This window comes from Gallus gallus, chromosome 2, assembly GCF_016699485.2.
Source record: "Gallus gallus isolate bGalGal1 chromosome 2, bGalGal1.mat.broiler.GRCg7b, whole genome shotgun sequence".
Classification (NCBI taxonomy): domain Eukaryota; kingdom Metazoa; phylum Chordata; class Aves; order Galliformes; family Phasianidae; genus Gallus; species Gallus gallus.
Window position 1 is genome coordinate 61,036,392 of NC_052533.1, and position 16,089 is coordinate 61,052,480.

Below are 16,089 nucleotides of genomic sequence, written 5' to 3' on the forward strand. Positions count from 1 at the left end.
AGCCACATGCGTATCTGCCCTTACAAAGTTTCTGACACCTTTCATTGTCAAAAAGTGATGAGTTGCTGATTTTAAATAGCCTAAATTGCTTACTTTTCTTTCCAGAAATATAACTCAAAACATTTCATCCTAAACCCGTTGCTTATTTTTATTAAATAAAAGGGACTTTTACAAGTTACTTTAAAACCTGTCATGTGTAGAGTTTCCACTTGGATGAAGCCTGAATTAAACTCAGCAACGTAAATTATTACCACTGTGCAATGTACTGCTTTTACTGCTTTAATCTTCTTCCCCTTCCCCCTCCCCTCCCCAATTATCTACTTCATTGCTCTGCTTCACTCGTCCATCTTTTAAAGAGGTTTACAGTATTCTCTGAACATCTACTGCACAGTCCGGGATGCACTGGGACAGAAACAATGTTCACTTTAAAAAAGAAAAACACCAAAACATAAATCGTGTCATGTCTCTAAAAGGACAGCCAACAGATTTCAAATCTCAGTGCAGTTATATGACTGCAGTCAATTTCAAGAATAAAGAAAAAATAACAATGTATTTGCTATTTAATTTCTAATTTCTCAACCGTAAAATGAAAATTATACACTACTTTCCAAAATCAAAAAGTAAAATGCATCAAATACTAAAAACAATTACACACACAAATATTGTCTACCATGAAGTCTAATCTTGCAGGAAATTGCCAGGATCCACCACAGAATACTTTTTTAAGCACCCAGAACAGGGCAGCACATGGCATAATCCAGGTCCTGAAAGAGGTTCTGCGTACATTGAAATGGATGAGAACTAGGAAGATACTTGCAGCCTACTTCAAATGTCATACCCAATGTTTTCATCCATAAATCCATCACCTCTGACAGCAAAGCTCTTATGTAAGATAACTTATTACAAAAAGAAACTGGATAGGCTTTGAGATATTTTGTTCCAGTGCATATCCACACTCTGGATATGCCAGTGCCAACACTGCAGCAGTAACAACAGAGACATCAGCCACTCCCTGCCTTTTTCCACAGAGATGCTTCATACAAGAAGCAGGAAAGCCTCTAACCTTCACTTTCTCAGTGTCATAGATAATAAATAATGCATTATGCTTACATTTTAATAGAAAACCCCTGAGGCTGAAAGAAAACAGACTGGAGGGTTTTTGTCCTGATACTCTACTCCACAGGTACAGCCAACAACAAAGGAGAACGTCTGGCCCTGTAAATAGTCTTAAAGCAAAAGGAAGAGATGCATAATAAAACCCACTTCTCAGGATGTGTAAGAGTACAGTCTGTTACACAAATGCAAACAAATATAGCAACAAATTCTACAAGAGTATATTGCTGACAAATATAGAAATCATTTATAATTCCTTAACATATTGTTATGTACTTGTTTCACGTTACTTAACAACATCAGCTTCTGACTGGACATCTTTTCAGCACCAGCCTGGAAGAAATCCCATGTCCAGAGTCCACTCCCTCTGTAATGAAATCACTTCACTTCATATTATCTTCCACATAAACCTCTTAAGCTCCAGGTTAAAATCAATTAGAAGACATAACCATGGCACATAACGGGTATCAACTCTAGAACTCCTGGGCTCTGAGAATTAGAAAGCCTTATAATACTCAGCTTAAATGTCCTTGTATACAGTCTGCAGAAGGTACTGCCTTCTCCTCTGTCCCCAAACAATAGTGCCCTTACTTTAAGCAGTTCTTCTTTTCTGGCTACCCAGTGCTGGTCATTTTACGAACAATGTTTATGAACACATTTCAGTCTGGGTAGTTATGCAAGGATAAATCAGTTGAGGCTGTAGTCTATACTTGGAACATAAAATGTAAAGAATAATCCACCCAACTACTTCTCGTTAGCCTATTTTGTGTATAGCATACAAAAGCTATATGCAATATTTCAGATAAAGTCTTATCAGTGCTTTGCACAACAGTACTAGTACTTTCTCATCTCAACCTTAAAATCTGTTAGGTACTGTACCACCAGAAGTATTTGCTTTTCAGGTGACTGCATTGCATTGGTAACTCTGACACGCTTCCTGGCCTTTCCTCATCCCGTGCCAACATTCCTTTCCTCTGGCCATCTACTGAGCTATTTCAGCATGCTGCATCAAGCAAAGCTAAACCAAACAGCAGATCATGTTCTGCACAAGCTCTGGAAGCAGCTCAAAACAGAAATACGCAAGAAAGAACCACCACTTAAGACTGTACAAAGCTGCTGTAGAACTGAAACACTTGTCACTCTGTAATCATGAATCCTTCATGAGGAAAAAACTTACTCTATTCTTTATCAGCTGATGAAATGCATACTATGGTACTCAGAAACTGATTAAAGTTCCAAAAGGCCAGAAAAAGGCTAACTAAAGTCAGTCTGGTAAGCATCTATGTTTCACCATCCACATTAACAGCAAGAATTCCAAGCAGCATCAATCAGAGCTGAGAATGAAGATAATTTAAGAAACTACGGAAATCTACTCTCCAAGTATGGATTTCCAATCAGCCATGTACACATTCTCCAGTAGGTTTAATCTCTACTTCCTGGGATAACATCAGGCAAGACAGTACAAGCTGTTCCCAAAGCTAAAATAAGGTACGTATTGTTCATTTTAAACTATGCTGCTGTCATCTTATAAAAAGAATTTAAACTTGCTTGACATGACCATTTTGTCACGTCAAATAAATTTTATTAGTTACTACTTCTCTCTTTTTCTACCAGGTACAGCCTTATCCACTAGTTCAACGTATAAGAAAAATGCAACATTTAGGCTGACTGATGTTTAATTTCTATTTTTAAAGATGTGACACTGTGCACTCTTTCAGCCTTCCACAGCTTCTGATAGTTGAGTATTGTAGAATAAATGTGATCAGTTTGTCTGGAAAGACCCCACAGACCTAGAGAAACCTCCAACTTGGTCTTTCCTTGGTACAGTATGAGATCCTACTCCTTAGTCATTGGTATGGGCTGTAACAAGAACTGACTACAGTTGAACTTTTCAGTGAAGAAGCAAGAAAATATTTTGGATTCTTTCCTGACATCTGTTTACAATTGCTGTAAAGTAAAAACCTTCTCTTGGTTACTATAAGCCTTCATAACTACTACTGGAAAACTGTACGCATCTATATCCATTCCAAAACCAGTTACTTAGGTTCACATAAATTTCAAGGTAAGGATATAGCCAGCACCTTTCCCTTGCATGAAAACATTTGTAGATTAACATCTACTGTTGCAAAAAGTTCCCATCTGTGTAGGAAAAGAAAAAAAAAAAAAGAGAGAATCCAAGAGAGAACTAATTTTGGAAACCATCCTCCTGACTCACCTAACTCCCCTAATTAAAACAAACAAAAATAAGATTCACTATTCTCATGAGCATCAGGTAATATAAAGTAGCTGCATTGCCATGGGATAGAATAAGCTTGGCTTTATATTGAGCTATTCTGTGTTGAAAGCTGTCAAATCAATGAAAAAAAAAGAGTTGTTATGGTAAGCTACAGATAAAGTGACATTTTACATAATCTGTGTAGCTTGTCCACTAACATTAGCTTTATTATTTTCTTTTTTTCAGCATTATGTAAGGATGAGATAGTAATGAACTGAGAAGTCAAAGGGGAATGCAGTTGATTGAAATTCCCAGCCCTACCTTCAATGTGAAGAGACAGTTAATTGGTATAAGTCAAAGTACTTGACTTGGTAGTCATAAATAAGGACTAGTCACAAAGACACTGTCATACCTTATTCAAAACAAAGGATAGTAACAATTCTCAAGCTGATCAAACATTAACATTAGTAGGTAGAGTAAGCCTGAATTTAAGATTAACTGAAAATGGTGGTGTTCCACCTACGCACCACAGTCACAGAGCAATAAAACATCAGAGTTCCTAGCCACTGAGAACTGTTTGGGACAGAGACATGTATGTATAAGAACTTATATCCAAACAGTTGAGCTACAGGAATTGCATCTATCTGATGTAAAAATATGGTGAAAATTTCCTAGAAATAGCTAGACAGAAGCCCAACAATTAATAGCCAACAACACGTCAAAATATATTGATTCTAGAAAAGACATTAACTAGCAGAAGGACAAAGCACTTAACATTCAAAACTTAACACCAAGGGAGAGACCTGAACCAGATACAGAATCTCTGAAATCTACCTAAAACAACAGCATCCTCTGTGTTCTTCCTACAACTATGACTCCCCCAAAGAAACCAGGAGAGAGAACAGGTAAACTGAATAAAAAGAGTCTGACATGCTGGGTCTGACATAAAATTCAGATTATCAAATACAGAAATGGAACAGTTCTGTGCTGGTCTCATTTGATATAAGAATTACAGTAACCCTTGTAAATATTCAAGTAAAATGTGAAAAAAAAAACCCAACAAAATTTACCTTTGAAGTTCTCAAGTTCCTTCCTGTAGGAGAAAAGCAGAATACAAATAAATAAGCAAATAAGTAAATTGGAAATGTTAAGACTCATTAAAAGACTAAGAGCAAAATATTTTACTTTCATCATCAGTATGGGTAATAAATACTACTAACTGTGCTTATCTAAATCAAACTGTTTCAAAATTGGGCTACCATCTATTCATATATACACACAATTACACAGGTGTTACATATTTATATCTATCCACATAATTTCAAGATACATTATTACAAAAATAATCAAGACTTCTTAAGGTTTTGGGTACTAAAGCATCTATTGATTAGTGAATAACAATAAGTGCTCCATTTTCATCAATGCTATTAAAAAAAAATCCTTTCAGCAATGGTGAAGAACAAAAATTTACAATTTCACTCACTCAGCTGCAACACACTCTGAAGGCAACAGAAACATACCCCTCAGAGGACAGAATTTTAAATACAAAGAGTGACAGAAAACACACAATACCCCGATATCAGACAACTAAGAAATCAAGACAAAAGCAGATGCATCTTTTTTCCTTCGCTCCAGGCCACATTCCACTTTCAGTAGTGAGGCAATTCTGAATGCAAAGCACATAGATAACAGAAATATTTTCTCTGTTCTCAGGAAATTGCAAAATGATCTATGTGCCAGTGCTACAAAGTAGTGATTTATTATGAACTGAGAAACTAAAGAAAAATCCAAGTGATAGCTTAGCTTAAGTAAGGCATAATACTGGCCTTTTCCTTATTGAAATGTTCACTTAATAATGAACATCTTTTCAGCCTGTGCCTTGAAGACTTAAGTCTCACACATAATAAGCATGGCTAAATTCCAGCTTGGGAACGCAAAAGTGATTTTAAGTAAAAGAAGTTCAAAAAAGACTGAACTAACAGTTCTCCAGATAAACACTTTTCACTATTCATAGATGAAAACATATGCTTCAGTCGTTACTGAGTCACATACGATGCAGATTCTTTCATAATGCATATGCTGTACTAGAATAATTCCCTCTCCTCCCTAACAGATGAAGTCCTTCAGCAGTTATTCCTGCTGAGAGAACAGACAAAACTTCTAAAACCAAAGCTATTTTCTAAGCAGCACAAAGCAGACAGAGAATGCATTTACCTCCACATTTCCATTGAACATGCCAATTTTGTCACCAAGAATCAAACATCAGTTTCTGAAAGAACGTGTGCTTTGGCAGGAAATAAGCTACTGCGTAAGCTACAGTAGTGAAGCCTGCTAATTCTGACTTCCTGTGATATTTATTTCCCTTCCTGTCCCCATCCCCTTCTTTTTCAGATATTCCCTTTTTTAACAGAGAAAAAAAACTAACATACAACACATACGATTCATAGGTTCAAATTCCAGTAAGTTTTTCCCATCCTATGTGCTCTAAACATATTTTAAAAACTCTTAAGCATTCTCTCGAGCTACAATCTTTATATTTAAATAATTGCATGCTATTTGATGAAAAAAATCAATCGCAGGAAATGCACACTTTCCACAGTCAGAAACGAAACCACACTGAGGAAACATCTTGTGACTGTAAGAGGAAAAGACACACACTAGTTGGTTCTAAAATCAAGAGGTCTTACACCACTTGTCTCCAAAAGGTAACACAATATAATTACTGTAATTACGTGCAACTATAGTACCAAACAGGATGGCAAAAGTGTAACCAACTGACCACAATATTCAGTGCTTTTATCTCAGAACCAAGAATCTTCCCTCTAGAAATCCATCAAAACATTTTAGGGTTGATTCATTAAGATGCTAACATTATATGATCCACTAAGATGCTAACATTATATCCATCTATATAATCTACACTAATTAAGAAAGCTGGAAATGAATATTCAGCAGTTGTTTTTGATCACATACCTCTGAAAACTTAATATTAAATTTCTATTAGCATGCAGTAAGAGTAAAGATTACAAATTTAAGGATTAGCATTTCCTAGTAGTTTGTAGAAATTCAGATCCAGACTGATCAATTTTTATCTTGATATTTTAGATGACAAGAATCAATCACATCTTGTGGTTCCTCATAACAGTCTAAACAAGAGATACATTCAAAAATGTCTTAAAATACACGTTCATTGAAAATATGGACTGCATAAGCAACACAAAGCATTTTTTAATTTAAGTCATTAAATTTAAGTCCTAAATCTTGCTCATCATCTGCCCTGGTAACAACCAGACACTAAATTTAAAGTGGAAAGGAGAGTATGACTTTCAAAAACCGAAAAAAAACAGCAGGCTTAGGATTAAATCAATACAGAAGTATAATTATGGAGTTCTAGACATAAGTACAGAAAAATATATTACAAAGACTTCCATTTCTCTTCCCCTTTGCAAGTAAATAATTTATTTTTTATTCATAAATTAGCAGGAATTTAAAAAAAAGCAAAAAGATAAATCTCTAAGAATGCGGACACAAAAATAATCCACAGAAATAAATACACTGAAGATGCATTAAGAAGGAAACTATATGTTTGGAATACATGGACACTCCATACAAGAAAAAGTAGCTAATGTGGGTAATTAAGACTAAAAAGATTAACCTGAAAAAAAATATATATATAATTTCAGGCCTGGATGAGTAGGTAGGACTGCTGCCTCTTTTTTTTTTTCCCTCAAGTTTACCATATTAAACTTCTGGTCATTATACCATATACTACATTTCTGTATTTGTTTTTCTTTTACATTAAATTGTTCATTCTTTGAGATCATGTTTTATGTTAAGTTTATACAACAGCTCCGTCTTTGATGGACAGCTTACTAACAACATCATAATAGGAGATAAAACTGCAGTATATTTGCCTGGTTAGTCAATTTAAAGCTTTCCAAAGAAAAACGTTGCTGGATTTCATACACTTATTGGCCAAGAAAACCAAACACAGGAGATGGTTAAGATACTTCTTTCCACTATCATTAAGAAGAAAACATATTTTACTCCTAGCCTCCCTACACGTGAAGTTTTAAGAGGCAAACAGTGTGGGTCATTCAGCATCTATCCAGAATTAAAGAAACTCCCACACTATGTCTGACCACTAATCAATCAATCCTACTATTTGGATTTTGACTATACATTTCTTCTATTTCAGCTACTAAATTTTTGGTTAATGCCAACAACTCATCTGCCTACACAAATGAAAATTCAGCAAGTTTGCCAAAGAACTAAATGAAACTGGGAGCAGAAGCTGACACCAGAAAGCCATGCTGCGACTCAACGAGATCTAGACAGACTGGAGAGGTGGGCAGAGAAGAACCTGGTGAGCTTCCACAAAAGCAAGTGAAGGCACGTGTACCTGGGGAGGAATAACCATCAGTAGAGGTTAAGGACTAACCTGCTGGAAAAGAGCCCTGAGAAGGATCTAGGAGTCTTGGTGGATAACAGGTGAGCCAGCAGTGTGCCCTGGTGGTCAAGAAGGCCAGTAGTATCTTGGAGTGCAGTAAAAAGAGCATGGCCATCAGGTTGAGGGAGGTGATCCTCCCCCTCTACTCTGCCATGGGGAGGCCACATCTGGAGTACTGTATCCAGTTCTGGGCTCCCTCATTCAAAAAGGACAGGAATCTCCTAGAAAGAGTCCAGCAGAGGGTGGCAAGGATGATCAGGGGCCTGAAGCATCTCCCATATAAGGAAAGGCTAGGAGACCTGGGACGCTTCAGTCTGTTGAAGAAAAGTTTGGGAGGGGAACTCATAACTATTTATAAGCATCTAAAACATGGGAGTCAAGTGGATAGGGCCATGCTCTTTCCAGTGGTGCGTAGCGATTGAACAAGGGGTAACAGGCAAAAAGCAGAACATGGAAAGTTCCATACAAACATGAGGAAAAACTTCTTCGCTGTGAGAGTGATAGAGCACTGGAATGGGCTGTCCAGAGAGGTTGTGGAGTCTCCTCTGGAGATATCCAAGACCCACCTGGATGCTTACCTGTGTGATCTGCTGTAAGGAACCTCTTTCAGCAAGGGATTTGGTCTTGATGGTCTCCAGATGCCCTTTCCAGCCCCTATATTTCTGTGATCCTGTAATTTTCTTTACTTTTTTTTATAGTTAACAGTAAGCTTTTATTAAGAAGTAACTTCTGTAACTAATAGTTAGACTATAATATAATGTAAACACCTTCTCTTTTACTGAAAAATCAAGCACACACAAAAGTAGAGTACAATGAAGGTGAGTAATAAGAGTATACAGACATGGAGGCACTGGAAAAGTAATGCTCTGTGTACAATGCAACTTATGAAATCCGGTTTATTCCTGAGAGACAAAAACTATTTAGGCTCTATATGTACACTAGAGTTACTAAGAACTGGCCACATACAGGCAGTAATTTTTATTTCTCCCTTTCATAAGTAGGTGGAAATTTAATTATTCTGTGAAATTCTACGCCCCTCAGATTCAGTTGAAAAATAACGAAGAGAATGACAGAAGCAAGTAAAGGGCAATAACTGTTAGAGAAAGATCAGCTGCATAGGACTGGTTTCGTACCTCAAGATAACACTCAGTTGAGGACAGAGATGATATATTTAGTTTAATATCAGCATAAGAGGGACAAAACTCAGACTCTTGGCCTCTTCTAAGCATGATGGATGTAGATAAATTTGAAGATAAATCCCTCCAAGTCCATGCCTGAAGAGGCACAGATGATAACAACTCATGATTTAAAATAGCCAAAAGCAATGAAATCAAAACACTTAACCTAAGAGATTGTTAAGAAGTTCTCTGAAACTTCCTATCAAATAGTAAAATCAGAGCCAGAAGTATGGAGAAAAAGAATACATACAGACATTGATAACATACAGTACTCCATTTTAGTCTCAAGTATAACTTTTATGCAAATTTTTATTTGCAAGAACTACAACACATTCTGAAGTGAATTAAAACCGCAGTGCCTCAAAGCGCTGTTGAGGCAGGAAGCATCCTTTGATTTACCATTTTTAATTTACCTGAAATGTTCTAATGACCACGTAGTCAGTGCTCCCAATTTCATTTATAGAAAAGCTGAGCTTTGGGGTTTGTGGTGAGAATTTGAGAAAATAAAAATTTCAGAGACTACAGGTAAAATAAACTTATTACAGTATGTAACTTCTCCCCCTTAGTAACTCATATGAGCACAACTATTCACATGAATAGTTAGAAGGCAAACAAATTCTCAAGAACCTTCCCAATCTCCTCACATATCTTCTTGCACTCTTGGATTAACCCTGCCTTACTCATTGGGCAGAGATGTATGCTAGGAATATTATTCTACTGAATATCACTGATAAACAAAACAAATCCAGAAAGAGGAGCATGGTAGGAGGAGGAAGAGGATGAAGGCAAATAAAGGTCATAAACAAATGCTTGCTGAAAGCTTCCAACTTCACAAACCGCAAAGATACAGAGAATACATAAAGTCTATAAATCTGAAAATTCAGGGTATGTAGACACTACACCATTCCTCCAAAACTAACTGCTCTGATCTCCCAGATGATGCAGTCAAATTTACAAGATGCAGTGTACCACAGCATGGCTCTCTGCAATGCATGCTAAGGCACCTAAAACTGATGCAACACTGTTATAGCATATGACAGCTTCAAAACTTTAGACGTTCCTGAACCAGTGTAGGGTGGAGACATAGAGGATCTAATGCAGAGTTTAGGACATATTGAACAAATTCATCAATAATATCTCCTTGTAAAACTGGCTACAGATTAATAAATTAGAAAAGATTCAGTTAGGTGATTTCTGACAGTATCCTGCACCCAAATGGGCCTGAACAGAGATGTGAAAGTAGAGGACAGAAGCAGTCTCAATCAATGTTTTTGTTCAGGAAGACAGTAAAGCACAGACAAAGCTTACACAAAATACTTTTACTTCAAGAAAACCCCATCATGCTTTGAAAGGTGACATTGTTCCTGAAGCCAAATCCAAACAATACTTGAAACAAGTCTTCGATCTTAAATCTATACTTCAGATTTCCTATATGCCAACATATTTTTTTTTTTACCTAAAAATGCACTAAGGATCAAGAAAATGCAGCAGCCAGTGGATGACAACTGGATTTATAATTATTTCAGCTTGATGTTTCCGCTAATGCATTTGGTATGGAAACAGCAGCGCTCTCTTGTCTTGTCACTTTTAGATTTCTGGAATTGAAGTAGCTGACAAAAACAGGTCAACTCAGATATCTGAAACTGCACTGGAAACTTGGGCTGCCTGCAAGCTTAAAGATGTTTCTATTATTTCACAGTTCATTTGCTTCTTGTTTTACAAGCACACTGACTAGGGCTTTGTTATTAAACAAACCCTCCCAAACACTCCGAAGTCAGAACACAACCATGGAGCAAAACCTTGACTCAACACAGTGAGAACTTAATCTGGCAGATTCTCTAAACTGAGGGGGGGGTTCGGTTTTTAAGTAAAATCTCAAGGGAATGGAAAGACAAAGTATCAAAAGATAGTAACTTCAGCTTAAGAGCTGATTGGATCACCTCACAGTCTTAGAATGACAGTGACAAAAGGAATATTGACCACTAGGTCTGCATGGCCTAGCTAAGGAATGGGACATAACCACAAAACCACATATCCTGCTGCACATTTGCACAGCAGCTGCACACTGTTTTATGCTAATATCCATAGGGGAAATTATTTAAGATGTAGCTGAAAGCTCAAAGCTTTGCAAGCCCTTCCATCCACCATTTGGTGGATTGTCCACCACCTAGCTGTCCCCTTTAAAGGATGAAGAATTACAAGTGAATCCCTGGCTACTTAGTTCATTACAAATTCTTATTTATATTTCTTTAAAGAATGGCTTCTCAAATTACTCAGACCATTCTCTGTATCACTTCAGCTTAATGTCATCAGTTATCACAAAATACCGACCATACAATAGCAACTCACAGAATCACAGATACGTACCAAGCCAAATAAGAATGCAGATTAGAATAATAATCCAGTGTACTCTAAACCATGCTGCTTTAAGTTACTCAGATCAATGGGAATTTAGATTGCTCAACAAAAGACAAGGTTCTTGGGTTCTACTGTATCTCACAAAGGGCTTCAACATGAAGATTGAATTTCTAAATGTAAAAAAGCACTAAGGAATTGACTTAAATAACCAGAGAGTGCAGAAAAACCAAGTTCTCTGTAATGAAGACAGCAGGCAAACTTGACATTTGCATATTTAATTTCTAAGGAATGAGTAGGCAGACAAGAAAGCAGCAAAATCGTAACTGAATGTCAGGTATAATTTTATAGCATCAGTTTTGAAAGTAGCATACAGTCAATGAACTCCAACTACTGGATTCATGTATAAAGAAAGTTACAAAATACCATATCGATGGTAAAAATTAATTGAGTATTAAATTTAATAATTTTACAAGGAAATGTGTTTCTAAACGTTGAGTTGTAAATACCAGTTACAAACCAAAAGAAAGTAGAGTTGCTGATTTGTACTTTAGTTTTAAGATATTTCTGGCACCTAACGAGATCCAAAGCAAAACCTTAGAAATGTCACCTGTTATGTCTGGTACATTACCTAAATTAAGGGTTTTCTTGTTTGTTTGTTTGTTTTTTTAATTACTTCTACTGTCTGATTCAAGCTTTAGTCAACAAAAAAAGGTAACAGACAGACTCTGATTTTCATCAAAAGAAATAGAAGCCAAAAAAAAAAAAGAGAACTCAAAACTTGTGTCACTTAAGTAATCTTCTGTGCAAGGCACTTTCCTATACGCTTAGGATTAGCACTTCTGACAATGAAACAGAAATGCTTTCCCTCAGCCAGATTGCTTGAGCATCCTTTTGGTCCACCTTTAGGTCAACTATTACTTCAAAATACCATTGAGACTGAATAGATTTAAGGAAAGAAAAAAATCAAAAGCAAAAACTACTACCAAAATACTGTTGAAACAGAAGAGAAAAACCCTAAAGAATCAAATGCTTTTGCAATGGGGATTTTTTTTTTAACCTCTATATTGAAATGAAGCTACAAAAGTAGCTGAAGTCTTTCAGTGTCCTTCAGCAAGACATCTCCATCAGCTTCATATCATAAGATGAAGTGGATCAAAACCAAATTTGTTCTTCATAAGAAATACAACTATACGTATCTTCATAAGAGATGCAACTAAAACCAAATACCACCACACATACTCAGCAGTTTCAGGGTACAGTGAAAGCATTTCTCTTTCAGTGTTTCAAAAAAAGAAACCAGTATTTATCCCGATGAAGAATACTGGATGGTTACTTTCCAAGTGCAACATTCAGAAGAAAAATAAGGCAATGGCATTAAAACAGACGAAAATGGTATGAGGGAAATCAGTGAAAAATCACTAAGAGCAACTAAACATTTTGCCCTCTCTTAAGAGACTAATAGAAATTATTTACCTTTGAAATGCATTCCAATTTGGAAGTTGAAATATGAAATAAATTTTAGCTTCCTTTAAAGCTTATACCTTCATTTGTAGGCTTAGGTAAGGACCCTGTTATTATGGGTTTGCTTTCATTCTGTTGATATTAAAAGAAGGGGATCCATTTTTAAATTTAATCTCGAGCTTTTATCTTTGTATATACATCACTGAACTACCAAGAGATAAATGCAACAGTAGAGTTCTAGTGATTTTTATCATACAACCAAAAACTTAAAAATCCAAATTGAAAGCTAGCATTGGAGAGAAGCTACAAATACTACCACAAAAGTGGTATATTTAGGTTTTTAATAGAAAGGAAAAAGGTTCTTGCAGAGTTGTTTTTGGTGAGCCATAAAACAAAATCCAGAACCAGTTTTAACTTTAACTTGGCCATCAGTTTCAATATAGGTATTAAAAGTATCTATCTATCTATGTAGGTTAAAATTAGAGTATTCAAGAACTGGACATATTGTATTCCCAAGTGATTTAATATCATGCCACAGGTTCACACGAACAAAACAACAACAACAAAAAAAAGCCTGTAATCACAGAAGCAGTATTTACCTAAAATATATGTGGCATTCTGCACAGACAGAATGCAACTGTGGTGGTTAGCTGTAATCTGCATGACTTCAGGCATCCTCAGCACATCCTTCTGACAAAGAAATGCAAAACCTCCCTCACAGAACTGTTGTCAACAAATACATTTTACACATTTTTCAAGCAATTTTCAAACACGGGATTATCAAAGATCTCAAGAAAATGATCCCTACTGAAGAGGGACAGAACATACCTGGAGAAACAACTGCAGCTCAAAAGCAGAAAACAGATTTTAGCGTGGTAAGATGAACACCTACGCTCTGTTTTTCTGCCACTAGCCACAGTGAATGAAGGAATTTGACACACAAGATAGTTTTTAGGTGAGAGAGACTATAAAGCAATGATTAGGGCACTCCTAAACCTTCTATTATTGGTACTGCAACTCTGGTAGAAGAACGCCTGGTACCAGCAGACTGATATGATTTGCAGATTACACTCAGTAATCAGAACTATATAAAGGTAGACAAAAGTTAAGCAGGGTTGGCATAACATTCAACATTTACTAGAAGACATCAATAAAAGGTGCTGTAAAATGCAGAGGATCCAACACAAACATTCTGTCTTAATTATAAGTCACAAAAGCTAACCAAGAAAAGAATACAGTTTTGCCTGTTCAAAGGACAAAGAAAACTAGAGGGAGAAAGTACACTACAAATCTCATTTCGCTTATTTCACTGTCTTTCTGCATCAGGCAAAGACCATCACATAACAGGGCAAAATTAAATCAAATTAAATTAAAAGTGACAGAAATTACACTGAACACGTTGCAAATAGTATTAAAAAAACGCCAAAGACACTAACAAAACCTTTTGATCTAATATTTACAAAACCTTGTCCAATATTTATTACAAATATTATTTGGAGCACTTATGGAAGCGAAATCCACTAATAATGAAGCAGCTTGCTCTTTCTGGGGGTATGGCATATTGAAAATTCTGTACTGGAAGTCTTCCTGCAAACAAAAGAAATTCAATGTCCTAAAATTATGCAAAACGAAGCACAATTATCAGGGGATTTCGTAAAAAGGTTGTGCAAACTCAGCTTTTCAGTATCAATAGGAATTCTCAATCCTCACGTCTGTCCAAAGAAGTGCAGTAACTGATGGATACAAAATAAATTCCAGCCTCCCGTTACCACGAAAATACTTGCTACCAATTGTGGTGCATGCAAACCCTCAAACAGCAAAATGAAAAAGTTATCTGCAGTGTGAACTCTGATTTGGCACAGAAAGTTACAGTCATACAATTAATGTCTAAAGAAAACTCAAATCCAGTCATCCACAGCATGACTACTGTGACAATTGTCCTGAAGAGAAATTTCTACACACACCCCTGTAAATTCATTACACACACATCTACGTGAAGGTGTAGCCATTGAAAATCTACACCAGCAGAAGGCTGATCAAGAAGAATATAGCATGCAACCTTACTTGGAAGAAAAATTTTACTGAGAACTACGAAACATGTAACTAGAGCCTTACAAATAATTTCCAGTGCATTTAATGTTTGAAGAAAGAATGTACTTGTTTGAAACATTTGCAACAACATTTTTACATATCAAAAATCAATACGACAAATTGACACGTGAAGTTTAAGAGTGTCATAATGCTCCAATTTAAATTTATTGCTGCCAGATGGGAAGCACTCATCACTGAAGATAGAGTACTGCTTTAGCTTATGACATGGGATGCATTAAGGGACCTAAAGAAAGTCTGCAGACATAGAAGTCTTCTTTTAAGCAATACAGTTTTGTATGGTAGGGTACTACCCATTCCATCCTCTCTCTTCCAACCTTGTTAAAATAATTTAGGTAAACACAGTCCTTCACAGTGATACTGCAGGAGTTACAGATAATATTTGAAAGCAGCACACAAATAAAACTGCTGTATTACTTTTCTCTCTGTCTTTGTTTATTGTTAGTGGGTAAATAACCACTAATTGGCCCAATTAAGATGGAACTTTTCCCAAAAGCAGACTAATCTGATTTGTCTAAGGAAGTTTATGGATTTACTTTTTGGATGTTTATGTCAATTAAGCCTAACATAAGCCTTTTTATCAACTGCAACAATCCTTACAGCCCCTTATGCTCCCAAAGCAATTAGAAAGAGGGATAAAAACAACAAAAGACTATACTGAAAAAATAAACTTTGCTGTAGTATCTGATTAGGACATTTTCTCACATAGTCATCTCTAATCTATACAATGCCATTGCTGTAAATTTTATACCCTTTTGAATGAGAAAATGAATCCAACCCTCTCCAGGAGGGTAAAAACAGTATGTCATCAGCATGGAAACACCTCAATCCGTCAAGCTCCTCAACTACTTTGCTAATTACCAAAGCAGAGGATTATATATTGTTTGGTAACAAAGAAACCTTTAAAATAAAAAATAATAAAAAAAAGCAAATTTAGTTATAAATATACCAAACAACATATTTTCATGTTAGGTAAAGCAGTTATTTAAGTGTCACCAGAAAGGAAAAAAGTCCCACTGAAGCTTTAGGTATATGTTGAATACACGCAAACAAGAAGAGACTCAAGATTTGAGATTTCTTCAATCATTTTCCCTTTATGACTGTTCTGAAATCAAATGCTGCAAATGCTGAAAACAAAGGTTTCTTAAATAGCAAATGCTAAGAAATTGAGATTCTAACAATTATATTTCAAGTCAAATGAAACA

At 36.0% G+C, this 16,089-nt stretch overlaps 1 protein-coding gene across 4 annotated transcripts in view; it reads right to left on the bottom strand.

The window, feature by feature from the left end:
• The window catches only part of DTNBP1 (dystrobrevin binding protein 1), a 67,968-nt gene that overhangs the window by 34,100 nt on the left and 17,779 nt on the right, over positions 1-16,089 (bottom strand). For all 4 annotated transcript variants that reach the window (XM_040683590.2, NM_001006372.2, XM_040683599.2 and 1 more), the window contains one exon: positions 4,399-4,421. In XM_040683590.2, the coding sequence (XP_040539524.1) occupies positions 4,399-4,421 (23 nt within the window). The remainder of the gene's footprint in view (positions 1-4,398; positions 4,422-16,089) is intronic.